The 19,907-nt window shown below is 34.7% G+C and overlaps 2 protein-coding genes across 5 annotated transcripts in view; one reads left to right on the forward strand and one right to left on the reverse strand.

The window, feature by feature from the left end:
- The window catches only part of LOC136035481 (RNA-binding protein Musashi homolog 1-like), a 121,299-nt gene that overhangs the window by 94,320 nt on the left and 7,072 nt on the right, over positions 1–19,907 (forward strand). For all 3 annotated transcript variants that reach the window (XM_065717294.1, XM_065717295.1, XM_065717296.1), the window contains exon 2: positions 5,137–5,344. In XM_065717294.1, coding sequence (XP_065573366.1) covers positions 5,137–5,344 — 208 coding nt within the window. The remainder of the gene's footprint in view (positions 1–5,136; positions 5,345–19,907) is intronic.
- LOC136035482 (normal mucosa of esophagus-specific gene 1 protein-like) overlaps positions 1–19,907 on the reverse strand; it is a 113,760-nt gene that overhangs the window by 49,415 nt on the left and 44,438 nt on the right. The gene's annotated exons all lie outside the window — the stretch shown is intronic.

The following is a 19,907-nucleotide window of genomic DNA, read 5'->3' on the forward strand; positions in this document are numbered from 1 at the left end:
CGTTGACAGGCCTCAGCACCTAATCTGGCATAGTTTTTTTTATAAACAAAATAATATCAGTGGCACAAAACTTTCTAATAATCTTCTGATTTCTATAAGAACGCGGCAGATACAATAAATTGGGACGAAACTTGAAAACAGCTGAAAAACAGAACTTCAAAACTGAAGTTTAGCAAAGGAAAAGTTACTTTTTTCTCAACTTCAGAGGCATAGAGCGTATTTATTAGTTATTTTTTTTCCTGAGATGGTTTTTTAGGTTTCATTTCCTTCAGATGTGGGATATTTTTTCATAGGTTTAAGGCGACTGGTACCTTAACGAATCTTCCATTATAAACGTTTTTAGTTTGTGTGGCCAAACTATTTATAATTGACTCGGCGGTCTTGCCATAGCTTGTAGACCTTGAATAAGCTATCTGAGTAAACGACAGAAAATTAAAAGCAGACAGCCACCTTCCCAAAAATTCTAGAACAAGAGCTAAGAACTCGTACAGCACTTGTGATGAGAGATCGGATCCGGTCCGGTTATGTCAATCACATATCTAGAACTTGTGGTTATTCTTCTCATCTAGTTTCGTCCCGATCTCTCCACTCTAAGCGTTTTCCAAGATTTCCATTTCCCCTTCACCCCCCAATGTCCCCTGATCCGATCCGAATTGAAAATGGAGCATTTCAGACATGACATCTTCCTATATATCAAGTTTCATTAAGATCCGATCACCCATTCGTGAGATAAATATACCTCAATTTTCACGATTTCCCCTCCCTTCAGTCCCACTCCCAGATGGTCAAATAGGGAAAACGACTGTTAATAAGTCAATTTATGCAGGTCCCTGACACGGCTACCAATTTTCATCGTCCTTAGACGTCCAGAAGCACCGAACTCGCCAAAGCACTGAAAATGTTCTTCCCACCAAGTTTCATCTCAATCTTTCCACCCTAAGCGTTTTCCAAGATTTCCAGTTCCCCCTCCAAATCTCCCCAATGTCACCGGATTCGGTCAGGATTTAAAATAAGAGCTCTGAGACACGAGGTCCTTCTAAATATCAAGTTTATTGAATACACAACAATTTGCTTATCAGCTAGTAAAATACTGTATTTTTCTTTCTTTTAAACAGCCCTCTCGCTAGCTTTTCGAACTGTTGACACTCAAGATCCCCATCAATTTTACAAAAATTTAAGGAAATACCATTTGAGTAACTTGACTGCTTTGAGAGTTCTCTGTGGTATTGGGAAATTCGTCAAAGAACCTTTTGTCTCTGAGACGGTCAGCCTACGCTTAGGCTATTAATAAGATTCTTTAGGTATCAAATGGCCACAATTCGGTTGTGCGGTTGTGCTAGTATTAAATTAATTGACTCTTTTTCAAAGGGATATTTGAATAAGCATTCTATTAGATAGATTGGTGTCGATAATTTCTTTAACTTGAACTCCCCTAAGCCATATTTGGGTCTCAAACCTTTTTTCCCTCATGTAAAATCTATGAGTTAACATACCATCTTTTGGGTTACTATAGCCGAGTTTCTAGAAGCCAAAGTCTAGTCAAGATGTTTTTTTTTACTTATACTTCATGTTTTATGTAATATATTGCCCCCTTTTTTTGAAGTTTCCAGATTGTTGCCAAGCAGTCAGTTTAGTAAAAAAAAACGAATAGCATTTGCTTGCTCTTAAATTCAACATCTGGCAATTTTTCGTTCATAATGATATGTTCGAATTGACAAAAAAAGCAAAGAATGATCTTGATTTATTGTTTGTGTTCAGTTTGCACTGCTTGCTTAATGTTACTTTTCATAAGAATGACCATAATTTTATGTATAATCAGATTGTTTTGTTTGAGTTCAACTAAGATTGTTCGATTCGTGTGTAGCGAATTGTTAGTTTCGAGGTTAGTGCAAAAAGGAAAAATATAAATGTAAATATATATATATATATATTAGTTTTGATCAGAGGTCCTTCTAAATATCAAGTTTATTGAATACACAACAATTTGCTTATCAGCTAGTAAAATACTGTATTTTTCTTTCTTTTAAACAGCCCTCTCGCTAGCTTTTCGAACTGTTGACACTCAAGATCCCCATCAATTTTACAAAAATTTAAGGAAATACCATTTGAGTAACTTGACTGCTTTGGGAGTTCTCTGTGGTATTGGGAAATTCGTCAAAGAACCTTTTGTCTCTGAGACGGTCAGCCTACGCTTAGGCTATTAATAAGATTCTTTAGGTATCAAATGGCCACAATTCGGTTGTGCGGTTGTGCTAGTATTAAATTAATTGACTCTTTTTCAAAGGGATATTTGAATAAGCATTCTATTAGATAGATTGGTGTCGATAATTTCTTTAACTTGAACTCCCCTAAGCCATATTTGGGTCTCAAACCTTTTTTCCCTCATGTAAAATCTATGAGTTAACATACCATCTTTTGGGTTACTATAGCCGAGTTTCTAGAAGCAAAAGTCTAGTCAAGATGTTTTTTTTTTTTCACTTATACTTCATGTTTTATGTAATATATTGCCCTCTTTGTTTTTGAAGTTTCCAGATTGTTGCCAAGCAGTCAGTTTAGTAAAAAAAAAAAAACGAATAGCATTTGCTTGCTCTTAAATTCAACATCTGGCAATTTTTCGTTCATAATGATATGTTCGAATTGACAAAAAAAGCAAAGAATGATCTTGATTTATTGTTTGTGTTCAGTTTGCACTGCTTGCTTAATGTTACTTTTCATAAGAATGACCATAATTTTATGTATAATCAGATTGTTTTGTTTGAGTTCAACTAAGATTTTTCGATTCGTGTGTAGCGGATTGTTCGATTCGAGGTTAGTGCAAAAAGGAAAAATATAAATGTAAATATATATATATATATATATATATATATATATATATATATATATATATATATATATATATATATATATATATATATATATATATATATATATATATATATATATATATATATATGTAACTTTTAAGACCAAATGACTAATGCATTGCAAAAGGATACATCATTAAAATCTTATTTTATTTTGATGTTACGTCGCTCTCACACCTAAAAGAAGTATCAGATATCCCCATAGATGGTAGCTATAAACTGTTTTCTAAGCTGTTCTCAAAGGGAAGATACACAAGGTAATGTTTGTCTCATTTAGATCCTTCTGATTTACATAGTCTTTCTGATTCTCTCTGAGAACATCTTAGTTAATAGTTTTGACAATAACCTTCGAAGTGTGAAAATGTCAGGTGGAACCTTTATCCTTTAAAGTGACAATAATATATTATTATTTTTTATATAATGGAGATCTTTATTACATAACTAAGTGTTAAAGACTGGTGCTATGAAACACTAGTGAAGTAAGTTAAAATTGATACACGTATTCTGTGACATTACAGTAGGGGGCAGGGTTTGAATTTTTTCATAAGTCGTTTGTGAGACTCGTAAACATCTTAGTTTTTCCTAGGAAGCAACAAGATCATTACGAAATCAAAAACAGTTAAATCAAATACAAGTGCAAGCATTCATTTCTTTATGATTATCTCATAATTTGTCTTGCGACCTACCCCTTCCCCAATGCTCATATTTTTGATCTGTCAAAACTTGACTAGTGGGGAATTCAAAACTCGCCTTTAATTCAATTAAAGGCGCATCTATGCCATTTTCTTCGAACAACTCGTGCAATAGTGACTCTGCTAATGAGAAATGTTGATAATTTCGAAAAAAAGGCGTTAATATGTAAACTAAATCCTGTGTCAGTTAGGTGTTATTTTTTTGAGGCGGGGGAGGGGGGGGGTACAAAAAACGCATGAAAACTTTTTATATCCATTTTCGTTTCGTGTTTACGAGTCGGATAAAAACGTTGGGATGTGGTTTCAAAATCTGAAAACCCCCACCTAATCCCCGAGCCTCAAGAATCTTGAGATTTGATGGGAGGGGGTGAAGTACAGTCGTAAATTCCCAGTGACGCACATGTCTGTCCCTTTACTATCCGTATTTTTGTTACTAATTTTTTAATGACAACCATTTAGGCTTTGGACTCCGCCTGACCTCATTAAAAGCTACATAGCACACCGAGGGAAATTACGATTATCAAACTTTAGGAAACTTTTTTACATTTCTTGTAGTGAATTTTTTAGTTTTCAAATTTCAAGTCATATGTTAAGCTCAGAAATTTGTTGTCAAAGCTTTCTTCAATGACCGTTTGACAACAGAGAAGAAGAGATTTTGCTATTAAAAAATGTTGTGACTCAAATGCTTTTCGTTATTTTTATTTGATATGACATACAAAAGAACCTACTTGCTATAGAGTTGACTTGGCAACAGCAGGTAAATACAATAGGAACAAAAAGTCTAGGTTATTTGTTACCCTTTTTGGCATATGCTTAAGGAATATTAACTTAAACACCAGGTAAACGATATGAAAAATAAATGCAAGTGCGGTAGAAATCGGGAAAACTTGGAAAAAAGTTTGAATGCATTTGATTATTAGATTGATAGGAGAGGGTACATAGAAACAGTAGGAGAACTCAGCAAATCTTGTTTCTACGTTTCTCTTACGCCTACTAAAGGAAACGCAATTTTGTCACAAGCTATTAGAAAAATCCTAAACTACTACTACTACTAACAACTCACTGAAGCACCGAGCATGAGGCCAGAAGAGTTGTGCATGCTCCTATCGTAACGGCCAAAAGAGCTGTGCATGAAGTTTTCCTCTTTTCACCCTCCCAAGAAGTTCTAATTTCCTTTTAATCATTTTTACCACCTCTGACCAACCCACTCGGTGACGACCTGCTTTTTGTTTGGCCTTAAATAGATGTCTAAAAAAAACGATCTTTGGTATCTAGTCATCCTTCAACTGCAAAACTTATCCTAGCCTATTGACCATTCTTACATTATAGTCCCGGAAAGCGAGATAGAAGCATATTTTTCGTACAGCCTGTTTGAAATACAGTCAGCCAGAGGGGTATCCAAAACAATCCCAAAACCTCCTCAGTTTTTCGAAACGCTCACGTTTCAAAACCTCCTCAGTTTTTCGAAGCGCTCACGTTTCAAAACCACGCTTGGCTACTACCATCACTCGTAAGTGAAAAATTTAATGCGTTAAATTAGCTCTGATTTGTGTTTTCAAATTCGTTTTCCCCTGTTGTAGACATGTCGTTAAACAAGAAGAGTGTCAAGAACTGTCCATCTATAATGATTCAGGTGACTCTGGAAGATCTTCACCCAATGACCCCCCTCCAAATAAGCTTTTCGTTGGGGGGCTCAGTTGGCATACAACTGGCGAAAAATTGAAGGAATATTTTAGCCAGTTTGGTACTGTTCTTGACGTTTTGGTGATGAAGGATCCTCTTACTCAGGTAAGTTTTATTTCTAGTTTTTTATTTCTATTTTCTTGCTATTGCTTGACGACATGACAAGGCTGTTTCTCGCTGACTTGAAAGTTAATTAAGTGGTATACTATCACTTACTACGATACATATGTCAAGTATTTTTATATTCCAAATATCCAACCTATCGTGAGAGGTGTTTCCATGATCTTGTTATTAGGCTCAAAAGGGCGCTTCCAAAGAAAAATCTTGGAAGTCTTTGCTGTCAAGTATCTATTTTTGAGTGCTGTCAAGTATGTATGTTTGAGGAGACTTTGGACTAGTGTCCCCCACCTCTTCCCGCAGATATCCATATTTTTTTAGTTTCCCTATGGCCTAGTATCTAATACTTTCCATACAATTTGTTTGTTTGTTTTTTGCCATTTTTTGTTAGAATTTCCCCTCCTCCACATAAATGTTTGTATACATGGGAGCGGCTTTGGGGTTGCACTCCATATATCTTGATTCTTTACAAGTGCCACAAAGATACCTAGCACTTTCTCTGTAATTCTTCTTTTTTGTATTTTTTCTTAGTTGACGTTATTTTTTCTGGTTTTTTAGAAATTAATTTTAGTTTCAATATCATATTAAAAAAAAGAAACAATCCAAAAATCACTATTTTTGGTCAGATTATTGCTAACAAAGATAAATATTGAGTCAACTAAGTTTTGTCTTGCATTATGAATATAAATAAATATATAAATACATAAAATATATAAATAAATAAATCTATAACCAGTAAGAAATAATTTTCTCGTGAAAATGCTGTTAGACTTTCTATTTGTAATATCTCAAAGCTTGGAAACAGTAACGATACATTCATGAGAGTAAAAATTATACTATCAAGAAATATCTAGAATCTTTATTTGAAGAAGGGAATGAAGGCAGGTAGTAGTAAAACGAAAAATATTAGTTTCTTTTTCAAAAGTTCCAGCTTCATTGCCATGTCCACAAAAAAATGTTATTGCACAGATGAGGAACGTACATAGGAGGTTTATTCGAGCTATAATAAAAAGATATTGATTCACAGAAAGGTTAAAAACCGCCCCCCTTAAAAACTATTATTTTCACTAGCCCTTTACGCCTTTAAAATGTCGGGTACATCCTTAGGTTTTAGGGACATTATATTATCTTTAGATTCATGTGGCTTAAAAATCCAACATCTATGCTTCAAATGCTCATCCATACTTGCCAATGATCGAATGAAAATCAATAAATTCCATTTCTGCTAAAGCAAAGATATATGAAAGACCCTTTATATATGTAAATGCAAGGTTTCTATCCATTGTAAACGCATATCGAATATATCCCATTTTAGAAAGGAAGCCAACAAAATTACCTCATTCAATTATTCAATAATAATTTTCAGTTTGAATGAAGCCTTATATCAACTATGCCAAACATACATTCTGGGGGTGTTGGGACTAAACAATGGGTGCGTTCGCCTTCAAGGAGTAAGAAAAAAGTCTTTTGGAATGATATTCAAAATGATTTCTATGCAAGTACATAGTATGGTTATGAGAAGTAGTATTCCAGTAAAGTCTTAGTCCATTGAGGGTGTCACATGGTGGTGCAAAGATAAAGGGGTGCGTACTAAGAAAAGGCTTAAGACCCGTGAGGTAAAACTTGCTGTATATTTATAAGTAAACCTAATATTTTTCTCTGAAGAAGCCTTCAGATTTTCTTGAAGTAGTGGGTGATAAACTTTTACTTTCTATTAAAATTAGTTTTTCCCTTTCATTTTATCCTAAAGAAAAGGTAACTTTGGTAATATCCTACTTCTGGTACATACAACAGTTTCAGTTTAGTTGGGTTTGCGCAGAATCTGAATTTTTTGTAGAGACAGGACATCAAAATTCTTTGTGGGGAAGGGTGAATTTTTTATCTGACATGCAAAGGAAAAACACTTTTTCTGGGAAAGGCTAATAGAATAACAATAATATGAGGGCTTCAGCCCCACTGTCCAGGTATGACGTCGCTTCAAGTTTTCACAATGTAAAACTTGTCCTAGGTTCCAGTCTTACTCATCAAAGGGTTTTCATAATTTTGACGTTTAAATTGTCTGTTTATACAAATTGTCCTCCCCCTCCAATCAATACGTATAGTATTTGTTTTCCCTGATCCTCAATTCTTTGTATACTTTTCACCACTTTGAGCGAAAAGCATGTGGATGGTTGGATTGCCAATATCTATTAATCAAACAGTTCGTTGTAATGAACTGTAGTAAGGAGCGATCCGGCTCAATAGTAACCAAAACTCTAAAAAATTGAATTTTGATATAAATAGCTACATCAAAAAAATCGCATTTTAATGCTGATTTTAAATATATAAGTTTCATCAAGTTTAGTCTTAGCCATCAAAAGTTACGAGCCTGAGAAAATATGCCTTATTTAGGAAAATAGGGGGAAACACCCCCTAAAAGTCGTAGGATCTTAACGAAAATGACACCATCAGATTCAGCGTATCAGAGAATCCTACTGTAGAAGTTTCAAGCTCCTATCTACAAAAATGTGGAATTTTGCATTTTTTGCCAGAAGACAAATCACGGGTGCGTGTTTATTTGTTTGTTTGTTTGTTTTTTTTTGTTTGTTTTTTTTTTTTTTCAGGGGTCATCGTATCGACCAAGAGGGCTCATTCTAACGGAAATGAAAAGTTCTAGTGCCCTTTTTAAGTGACCAAAAAAATTGGAGGGCATCTAGGCCCCCTCCCACGCTCATTTTTTCCCAAAATCAACGGATCAAAATTTTGAGATAGCCATTTTGTTTGGCATAGTCGAAAATCTTAATAACTATGTTTTTGGGGATGACTTACTCCCCCATAGTTCCTGGGGGAGGGGTTGCAAGTTACAAACTTCAACCAGTGTTTACATATAATAATGGTTATTGGGAAGTGTACAGACGTTTTCAGGGGGATTTTTTTGGTTTTGGGGGTGGGGTTGAGGGAGGGGGCTATGTGGGAGGATCTTTCCTTGGAGAAATATGCCATGGGGGAAAAAAATTCAATGAAAAGGGCGCAGGATTTTCTAGCATTACTATAAAAAAAAAATAATGAAAAAATAAACATGAAAACGTTTTTTCAAATGAAAGTAAGGAATAGCATTGAAATTTAAAACAAACAGAGATTATTACGTATATGAAGGGTTCTAAAAATACTTTAGCATAAAGAGCGAGGTATTTAGGAAGAGATAAATACCTCGCTCTTTATGCTAAAATATTTTTAGTGATTTCAACTATTTATTCTACGGCCTATTTGATTCAGGGGTCATTCTTAAAGAATTGGAACAAAACTTACGATTTAGTGTAAAGAGCGAGGTATTAATGAGGATACAAACCCCCTCGTACACATAATAAAAATATAAGAATATAAAAGTTTGTTACGTAAGTTAATTCTTAAGTTACGTATAGTTTTTACTAATAAAAACGTTCGTTGAATATTAAAAGTTCTAGTAGCCTTTTTAAGTAACCGAAAAATTGGAGGGCAGCTAGGCCTCCTTCCCCACCCCTTATTTCTCAAAATCGTCTGATCAAAACTAAGAGAAAGCCATTTAGCCAAAAAAAAATTAATATACTAATTTCATTTCAATAATTTATGTGCGGAGAGCCAAAATCAAACATGCATTAATTCAAAAACGTTCAGAAATTAAATAAAAAAAAAAATAGTTTTTTTAACTGAAAGTAAGGAGCGACATTAAAACTTAAAACGAACAGAAATTACTCCGTATATGAAATGGGTTGTCCCCTCCGCAGTCCCACGCTCTTTACGCTAAAGTTTTTAGTTGTTTTAAAAAGTAGAATTGTGGCAAAGAGTCAAACTTTAGCGTAAAGAGCGAGGGACTGCGGAGGGGACAACCCATTTCATATACGGAGTAATTTCTGTTCGTTTTAAGTTTTAATGTCGCTCCTTACTTTCAGTTAAAAAAACTAGTTTTTTTTATTTAATTTCATAAAGAAACAATTGAGAAATTGGATATAACATTTGGATATTGAGTATTGAATGGTAGTGATTGAGGATAATCACTATCACAGCGTTTTCGGTTATAATGTAGTAATAATCCAGCGATAAAACTTTCTCAGGAATTTCATTCGTATTTACTTATGCCCTCCCGCATGATTAATGTGTTCTTAAAGCGTTTTGTAGAACGAAGTTGGTCAGCCCATGTTTGTCCATCTTTGAATTTTGCACGTCTTTGTTAATGCTATAACGTTCTAGCAATCCCCTATTCATCTTATTCTGTCTATTGATCTTTCTTCTGGCAAAAAAAATACAAAATTCCGCATTTTGGCAGATAGGAATTTGAAACCTTTACAGTATTCTCTGATACGCTGAATCTGTTGGTGTGATTTTCATTAGAATTCTATGACTTTTAGAGGGTATTTCAGTTCCGGTTAATATTGAGCCGGGTCGCTCCTTCCTTACAGTTTGTTACCATGAACTGTTTGATTGTACTTAGATAGCAATTCTAAATGATATTTCGTTGGCATGAATTCAATTTTATTCTTTATGCTTCACTTGATTATTCAGATTATCTGCCGAAAGGAAGCACTCCAGCTGAACAATTAAGTTTTTGTAATAATTACTGTTTTCTATGCATAATTCAATGGTTATTAGCTGAAGAGGTTATCTGCTCTTGTGAAAAGTTGCCGTCAAATATTGTATATGACGGCAACTTTTTTAACAACATTCTTAAAACTTACCTTTTTTGTTGCATTGAAGTGATTTAACCCTTTGCATAAGAAAGGAATTAATTGACAAGAAAATTGACGCTAAAAATTTAATTTACATTCAGGCAATGCCAAAAATCAAGGTTGTAAATTAGGGCCAGGACTCCAAAACCGGAAAGTTAAAACTAAATTTGGAGTGACAAAGAAAGAAGTGAGTTCAAGCCCATTCTTCCTTTTTTTTTATATCAAAATCTTTATGCCAAACTACTGTCAATAAATTCTTCGTTATGAATCGTTTCAGACATCAGAACAAATTTTGATTTGTAAGGGGGAAGGGGTCTCATAAGTGTTTTAGTTATTTTCTACAAATGTGTATTATTTGTATTTTTTTATATCCTCAGAAGAGAACTCGAACCTATACCCCTTTGTGTTCGGCCTCGGTTGATTTGAGTTATCGATGATAAGATCGTTTTCACCTCAGAACTGATGAGGGAGGGAGCTGGATTGACAGCGCCTATTTCTTTTCTGTTTGCAGGTATGAATACATGGACAACGTCTGAGGAAATAATGAAATCCATCCAAGTTTAATAAAAAAAGAGGCCGAATTCAGGGGGAGGGGTTAGGAGTAAGACTGCTGTAGGAATACAATGTTGGGAAGGGAGTGAGATAATTTTCTTCATAATTATGCTGGCTAATGCAATTTGTTTTACTTGCCTTCATTTCAAAGGTTTTCAACTATGTGACTGATCCATTAGCTCATGTCATCTTCATCTGTGCTCATATCTTTTTTCATCTTTCTTCTGTGTTCATTATGTTCATCTACAATTTTGCAATTCTCGTGCTTTCGAATTTCTACTCCCCTATAGTCTTCTGGAATATATTCTTCGAAGTTTTGGCTCTGAATAAGAATTAACTTACGACAAAAAACCCGCAAGAATTTTGTCTCTGTCCACGTTTTTTCAATTACAAACTTAGATTTACTGGTTATCGCTAAAAGGAAGAACCTGTTAGATTTTAGACTTAATTTATCCGTAAAAGGGAAAACCAAGTAGTTCCACTTTTTCTGTGTCTGGATCGAGTCGTATACGGTCGCATAATAAGAGCTACTATTATTTTCCATTTTTTTATGTTTCGTTACCTATTTCTGGTATTCAAATCGGCATTCTCTATTTTAAAAAAACTGCTTTTTTTACTCCCCGTCTAAGAATTCTGTTTTTAATTTTAGGTTATTTATGTATATATCGTCTGCTGTTCTTTGTAAGGCTGCACCTAAGGCGTTTCATATTTATACGAATATGTAAGGCCGAATCATGCTGGGAACTGATTTTGAAAATTTCACAGGAATTGCATTTCCTATTACCTTTTGTAATACCCTTTCGCTTATTTACATACAGCAAATAAATGCATACACGATAGGGCTCTCTCTTAGAGGGAATATTTATAGTGCCAAACCTTTGTTCTTCAGAGCACTGAAGTGTTTTTTTTTTTGTCCCTCCCTAGGTTAGGTCATAAAATATGGCTAAGGACTGACCTTGGGGTTTACCCAGTTTCAAAAATGATATACATCACATGGTGCGTGCCATGTACGGTGGAAGCGTACCACGTGGGTATTAGATGACGCTGAGTGATGGGATGGTCTACGCACAATTTAGTGTCCCCAGTGGGGTGGTATTGGTGGCGCTTTTGGTTCTATACCGATTGGTAAGAGTTCGCAACTTCTCGGACTGACCAAGACCGTACAGCAGAGGAGGGAATTCAAAGATAAGGTTCAATACTTTTTCCATTTTGTTCAAGAATCATCTCATGGAAAAATGTCGGATCTTTTTTTTCTGTATTTAGTTTGGTACGTTAGCACTGTAGTTTTGAAAATATTAGTAAGTTAATGTTTTAGTGAACTTGAGTGCGTTCAAGGCGGAAACTTCAATTTAATTTGTATTTAATAAGAACTAGTGTAAGTGTAAAACTGAAACAATCTATTCTCTGGTTCTCCGAGGGTACGGGGCTTTCCTGGTTTAAAAAATTCATTACGAAGTTAATTTTTGATGGTTCAAGCTGCTAGTTCGCTTACCTAGAACGAAAATTTAATTATTATTTAATACTATTAGCATTTTGTCGCACCGAGAATCCGCTCTAAGTCGAACTAGCTTTTAAAAAAGATTTAGACGTTTACGGGTAAGGGCTATAGGGCTATAGGGCTAAAACCAGAAGAAAAGCACTAGGTTTGACTTCATCTGAGTGAAATTCATCGGTTTCGTTTACTATACTTTGTCGTTGCTTTCGCTGTTTGAACGACTTTCTCCACTGTTAAATGTAAGAACTTACGTGTACTGTAAGGCAACACAAACCCGACGTTTACACAAGCGCTTACAAAAACAGTCTGGATGAATTCTGTAGCCGTGAATCATCCCTTGCTAGACCCCACAAAAAGATTTAAACCTGTTGAGTAAGATTGTAATTTTCTACCACGGTTCACTTGTGTGCAATGATTCGGCTTTTTATATTGGTTTCTCAATTACACATGGTTTCTGATTACCATTTTTTTGTCAGTGTTTCGATGTTCTGTTGGACTTAGCTGTGACTTTGCGGGTCAAATATGTCAGGCGAGCATTTGTTGGAAATCAACTTCCGTAGTGATATGATTCCGACTGACTGATTTTGAATTACTTATTTTGAAACAGAATGCATTTCTCACGTTTTTGTGTACAGACAGTACGGTACTCTGCAATTTAAGCCAATCTCAGAAACCTAAATTGAACAATCGGCGATATGACAGTTGTTCAAACAGTTTTCCGCAAAACATTGTTACATGCCCTGACAGAAGGACGTATGCAGGGTGGGAGTCTCACCCTCCCCCTAAAATCCTAAAATTTTATAGAATTTCTGGGCACTTATTCGAATTGTCGAAATTTTTTATTCACACCCCTATCCCCCCAAAATATCCTTTATACATTCCTACCCTTAAGTTTGTTGCATTTAAAAAAAATTGTTACGTTCCAGCCAAGAAGAAACAAAGTTTAGATTTAACGACTAAAAATATTAATGTTTGACTCAAAAACGTTTCGTTCTTTCAACTTCCCTTAAAATTTCATACAAAACTACCAATCATTGTTTTACTAGCTCTAACTTAAATATAGAAAGTAGCAACAATAGGTAAAGGCAACAACAAGCAAGGACTTCCCGTTCTGACATGCGCCTAAGGAGTAAGATCTTATGCTATCGGCTAAAAAAAAGTAAGGAATAACAAAAAATAAATAAATAATGGAATTAAACCGAGAGGCTACCCGCTTTGAGCCACCTGGTGTACGTCTAGGACACTTGTCCCACACAGTTCTACCACGCTTGGTACAGCTCCCAATCACGTGGTGTGCTTGATTTCTGAAAGTTGGCTCCCCCTTGCATTAAACCAGACTTCCAACACCAAGGTATAGGATGATAATCTCTTTCTCTTTGTTCCAGCTGGTAAAACCATTTTTTTTTCCTTGAGATCAATGCCCTTTCGTGTAAGTTCATTCTTATTTGATGGAGATAAGAAATTCTACTTCCCAGAAGGATCAGCAAAAAATTGAAAATCCAGCCTAACATGCATTTTATAAGTTTTAGATCATCTAACAGCTAATGATCCATCGTAGGTATATAAGCTTAATGTAGGTAATGACCATATAAAAATCGGTAATGAAACATAGATATACATAAGTATGACAATATAAATAAATATAGGTAAAGAAATAAAAGGAGTGGCAATAACCTTCTTCCCGCTGTAATAGGTGTCGATCGACTAAGACAATATAAAAATCATACAAAATAATTTTTGACAATGGGAAAACTGATATTCTTTAGAAAAATGTAGACTGTTTTGTACCTAAGCCAGCCCCATGAGCTGGAATAATGGTGCTTTTCATAGGATACTGCTGAACCAGCTCTGCTCTACAAAAAATTCCCCTATTTAAAATTTAATTTCGCTGTCATTTCCTTTTTAGTCGGTAGTTTGCTTGTTGAAGTATATAATATACATTTTTTTACACTAAAAGCTTTTATGGGCCATGGTAAAAAAAATGAACATTGTAAACAAAAATACACCCTTAAATCCAAAATATAATAAATAAAATAATAAATTAAAATGATCCCCATATGTCGTTTCTGTACCCGCCTATTTTTTCAGTTTCTTAATCCCCATAATTTTCTATTGCTTAATATAAAATCCACCCATTTCTCCCTTTTATACCACTCTGGAAAAACTTCCTAACCCCATCCTTTTAATTTTTAGCAAAACCCAAAATAAATAATTAAATAATCCTCCCTATCCGATCACATTGGGCGGAAACAAGGCAATGCGTGTATTCTCTTTTCTTTTTTAATTTTCATAAGTATATTTTTGAATTTCAGGTCTTTTGTTTTGGGTTCCCTAAAAGTAGGCCCTAATTAATACCATAGGCACAGAAAACCAAGAACTGAAGTTAATCCATGGTTCAGTTAGGGGAATCCGCCATGACGAATGACAACTTTTGTTCAATATTTAAACTACATTTTTCACCAGGGTGATAAACAGTGGGAAATGGCGGAATTTTTTATAAAGCTAACCCTAGGATTCTCCTATTTAGGCACGTAAGTGAAAGTATGTGGAGGGAAAAAACGTCGACGAATCATATGAAATATAACCATGAAATACTTAAAATTTCTCTCACAGAGTGGGATGGTAAGATCCCTTCGCGGTATACGTCCTTGCGCCCAAAAGAACGCCCTCTATTTGGATATCTATCCGCTGATCTCGTTTTATGTTTTAAGATCTTTCAAATTATCATGTTTGTAGACGGAATGCTCAGAACAGAAGATTAATTTCTGTAAATATATTGTAGTCTTTTAGATTTCTTAGAAAATAAAGTACTAGATTAAAAGCGACCTAATTAACTGCTCTAGGTTTTTTTCAGTGTTTCAATAAATGTCTTGTCTCTGCTTGCATTTTGCAAGGAAAATGCTAATTTCGAAAGAAATGAAAGAAAATGAAAATGTAAATGTTTTTTGGGGGGGATTCTTCCTAGACTACGGTATCTGTGTTCTGGAAACATGAATATTCATTTTTCTGTGTTTTTTGCCATGTCGTTTTCAGAAAATTATCTTTTTTGTTAGCTTTTTTGTTAGTTCTCTAAGTGAATTGTTATCGCTTGTTTTGTCATAACTGTTAGCAGTAAAATATGTCTTGCCTATGCTTTTTCGGGAAGGGTGTCAATCGAGGTATGATCCAACGATAAATTTAATTCAGGTCTGAGTTGTATCTGTACCAATGCATTTTGTGTTTAGATTTACTAACACAAAATGTTTTTATATTAAGTAAAGTTCTCCTATGTCCCGTTGAAGTGAAAACGCCTTAGCAAAAGAACAAGTTTTAAGTCCATTTTGACTGATATATATATATATATATATATATATATATATATATATATATATATATATATATATATATATATATATATATATATATATATATATATATATATATATATATTGGCAGCTCAAGTCCAAGAGTCTCAATATTGCCACCCTCAATTATGTAAAGCTTCTAAACTGTTGTTTCTCAACCTTTTCCTTGTTATGATCCCCGCCCCCACCAGAGAAAAAAAAGAAAGTAAGAATGCAACAAAGCGTCATCCTTTTCCCCAATAAATAAAATGTTGATTTTAAATATATAAGATTCATCAAGTTTAGTCTTACCCATCAAAAGTTAAGAGCCTGAGAAAATTTGCGTTATTTAGGAAAATAGGGGGAAACGCCCCCTAGAAGTCATAGAATCTTAACGAAAATCACGCCATCAGATTCAGCGTATCAGAGAACCCTACTGTAGAAGTTTCAAGCTCCTATCTACAAAAATGTGGAATTTTGTATTTTTTGCCAGAAGGCAGATCACGGATGCGTGTTTATTTGTTTTTTTTTTTTTTTTCAGGGGTGATCATATCGACCCAGTTGTCCTAGAATGTTGCAAGAGGGCTCATTCTAACGGAAATGAAAAGTTCTAGTGCCCTTTTTAAGTGACCAAAAAAATTGGAGGGCACCTAGGCCCCCTCCCACGCTAATTATTTTACCAAAGTCAACGGATCAAAATTTTGAGATAGCCATTTTATTCAGCGTAGTCGAAAAACCTTATAACTATGTCTTTGGGGACGACTTACTCCCCCACAGTCCCCATGGGAGGGGCAACAAGTTACAAACTTTGACCAATGCTTACATATAGTAATGGTTATTGGGAAGTATACAGGCCTTTTCAGGAGGATTTTTTTTTGGTCGGGGGAGGGGTTGAGAAGAGGGGGATATGCTGGGGGAACTTTCCATCGATAATTTGTCATGGGGGAAGAAAATCTCCATGAAGGGAGCGCAGGATTTACTAGCATTATTTAAAAACAATGAAAAAATAAATATGAAAAAATCTTTCAGCTGGAAGTAAGGAACAGCATTAAAACTTAAAACAAACAGAAATTGTTACCCATTTGAGGGACTCACCTCCTCCTAATACCTCGCTCTTTACGTTAAAGTATTTTTAGTAATTTCAACTATTTATTCTACGGCTTTTGTGATTCTGGGGTCATTCTTAATGAATTGGGACAAAATTTAAGCTTTAGTGTAAAGAGCGAGGATCTGACAAGGGGGCGAACCCCCTCATATATGTAATAAAAAATATGAGAATACAAAAGTTCTTTACGTAAGCTAATTTATAAGTTACGTAAATCTTTTACTTATAAAAATATTCGTAAAAAATTAAAAGTTCTAGTTGCCTTTTTAATTAACCAAAAAATTGTAGGGCAACTAGGCTTCATCCCCCGCTCTTTTTTTCTCAAAATCATTCGATCAAAATTATGAGAAAGCCATTTAGCCAAAAAAAAAAAAAATGTAAATTTCGTTTTAATTATTCCTCTGCGGAGAGCCAAAATCAAAACATGCATTGATTCAAAAACGTTCAGAAATTAAATAAAAAAAACAAGCTTTTTTAAATGAAAGTAAGGAGCGACATTAAAACTTAAAACGAACAGAAATTACTTCGTATATGAAAGAGGCTGCTTCCTCATCAACGCCCCGCTCTTTACGCTAAAGTTTTTTACTGTTTTAAAAGGAAGAATTGAGAGACAGAGTCAAACTTTAGCGTAAAGAGCGGGGCGTTGATGAGGAAGCAGCCTCTTTCATATACGAAGTAATTTCTGTTCGTTTTAAGTTTTAATGTCGCTCCTTACTTTCATTTAAAAAAGCTTGTTTCTTTATTTAATTATTCAAAAGATTGTGATCTGCTGTTTCAAAGGTTTCCCCTTCTGAAGCATCGGCGCTATTGTATTTTATTTTCCAGTTGTAGCCTTACCATATTTTGTGTGTCCAGGTTACAAAAGACCTACTCACAATGGGGATTTTTAAATATTGAGGTTTAGCTAGGCCTGAGCCAATCAAATTTCAACCATTCAGAAAATTCTTTAGAAAAATATAATTGGCTCAAGTTAGGGCTAGCTAAAAATCATTGTTTGTAAAATCATCGTGAATGAGTCTATAGTGCTTCAAAACCAGCTCAAATAAACTCATGATTTTCTCTCAAGATTTTATGGCAGTATTAAGCTAGACGGCGAAACTTGAAACTAGTTACGTTATTTACATCTGTCCAACAATTTGCAAATTTCGATTGGATTGATGGGTTCGCAAATGAGCAGCTAAGTTAAGGGCATGCTAAGCTAGGCTGCCAAATAGCCTTGTAGTTGGTGTCATATTTAATAAGAAGGAATATGGGTAAAAATTGCAAAAAAAAGGTTTATTATGTATTACTCAACGTGGTAATACTGACGAAAATGTGGAAATGCTCTAAAAACTTTAATTAGCAAGTAAGGAAATTCATTTATTACCCGCAATAATGCACAAATAAATGCGGAGTAAAGAACAAAAATAACATAACCCACTAGCAAATACATTTAAGAAACAGCCAAATAAAAAAAGGTATAATTATACCTAAAGTGGGTCAATGGCGGGGGCAGTATTGCCCTCCTACTGATTCATTGCTATTCTAATGGTCTTTTATATTGCATAAACGAAAGAATCGCTAAATCAGCACATAAACCCTTAGATTATTGAAGAAAATCACTAAATCAACCAAACAATCACTAACATCTAATGATTTTTCTAACCGGATAGCAGCCCTGGTGCGGGGATGTTTTTACCTTTTTTTCTTGGTTCTTAAAGTGTTGTCTTAATTTTACTTTTTGCAATCATTTGCAATCCGCATTGAAAACAATGATGTTTTACAACTGACCGAACAAAAAGTATTAACTAACAATTTCACTAACAACTCAAATTGTTGGGAAAAATTCGTTGGGAATTGTGATTGGAATATTTAATGACTAATAATGCAGCTTTATTGAATGCCTATTTACTGCGTTTTAAACTTAAAGTAGACGTGACTGGTAATATGTTTTTGTTGTCAAATTCTTTTGTTGATTTCCTACTAAATGTTTTCAGTGTTAAGCTTAAACCTTGTTTTGAATGAACTAGGCGTATGCTGATCTATATGTTGTTTTGAAAAACACCGCTCTTCCGTCTTTACCAAAACCAGGTTTAACCTGTTTGTTTCCACTTTAAATTTCTAGCTTTATAAGGTTTATTTTGTTAATATTCAGTGCAATTAAAACATCTCTGATAATTGTTACCTAACAATTCAGTTTTCTCGAGCTAACAGAAACTTGTTATTTCACAATTTGACTGGAAAAAAGCATGCGATTTGTATTACCAAATTCCATGTAGGTAGGAAAATGAATAGACCCTGAAGGCTCCTATTTTCGAGCGAAAACGCGTCGAAGGTGCCCAAAAACTGCTTTGAAAAATGTGATGGTGTCCAACAATATACAGTCATCTAAAAGAAGTGCTTAGAAGGTGCCATTGTGCATTTGGCAACACTGAAGAATACCTCAATTACTGAAAACTTGTTCATTGCAGGGAATGTTTTACAACTTTCTACGACCCTGTAACAGCTGCTATACCCGCATAACGACCAGTAAACAATTCCATTAAAAGGTTCAGACCTTTGTTATTCTGTCTACTGGGCGAGTCTGCATTCTTATAGCGAATTTACATCTGTCGTAAAATCCCCCTCTGTCTGAAATTCTCCCTTTGTTCGGAACGCCTCGCCAATCGCTTGCTCTGATTTCATGCATTCAGTAACGGAACCTTTGACCCATCTCCTGTGTGCTTGGGGGGATTAGTTTCTATCGTTCTTCAAAGATATATGTATTGATTGATTTTCAAGGAGATTCAAAACATTTATTAGGTCTGCTCAACGGGTTACCCATTTTCAGAAATTGTACATACCAGGAAGTGCTGGTAATGTGTGAGGATGGTTACCATGCGTGGTGTGAATAGGTATGTCATGGTGAATGTCTGTTCAGAGTGGTGGAAAGTGGCAATCCGAGATTTACAGAAGGGTGTGAATGAGCAGCCCCTCGGCCAACAAATGTCCTTATTTAACCTTGAATTTATAGAAATTAGGAGTTAAAAATTTACAAAAAAACAGTATTTATATTTGTATTGGGAATTTAGGCATAATTTTGTTCCTAATATTGTATTACAACGAAATATAAAAGCCAAATGGTATAGTATATTGGGCATTGTGCAACTAACCCTCCATCTCCTGAGCATGTTAGTACATCTTTTTTGTGCATGTGAAAGATTTATTTCTGGTTGGGGGGGGGATTTATTAAAGCAGTAAACACAGTCAAGATATATGAAAAATAAAGCAAAGACTTGCAGGTTTTTTTTTGTTATGTGCAGTATGTATAAGATCTCCCCATGTGATAGAGAAGTTTAAGCCAAAAAATGACTGGCCTCTCCAAAACCAAAAATTTTCTTGGATGCAATCTTTATAGAAGAATTTCCGCATCTAA

This window comes from Artemia franciscana, chromosome 14 (genome assembly GCF_032884065.1).
Source record: "Artemia franciscana chromosome 14, ASM3288406v1, whole genome shotgun sequence".
In the NCBI taxonomy this organism is placed as follows: domain Eukaryota; kingdom Metazoa; phylum Arthropoda; class Branchiopoda; order Anostraca; family Artemiidae; genus Artemia; species Artemia franciscana.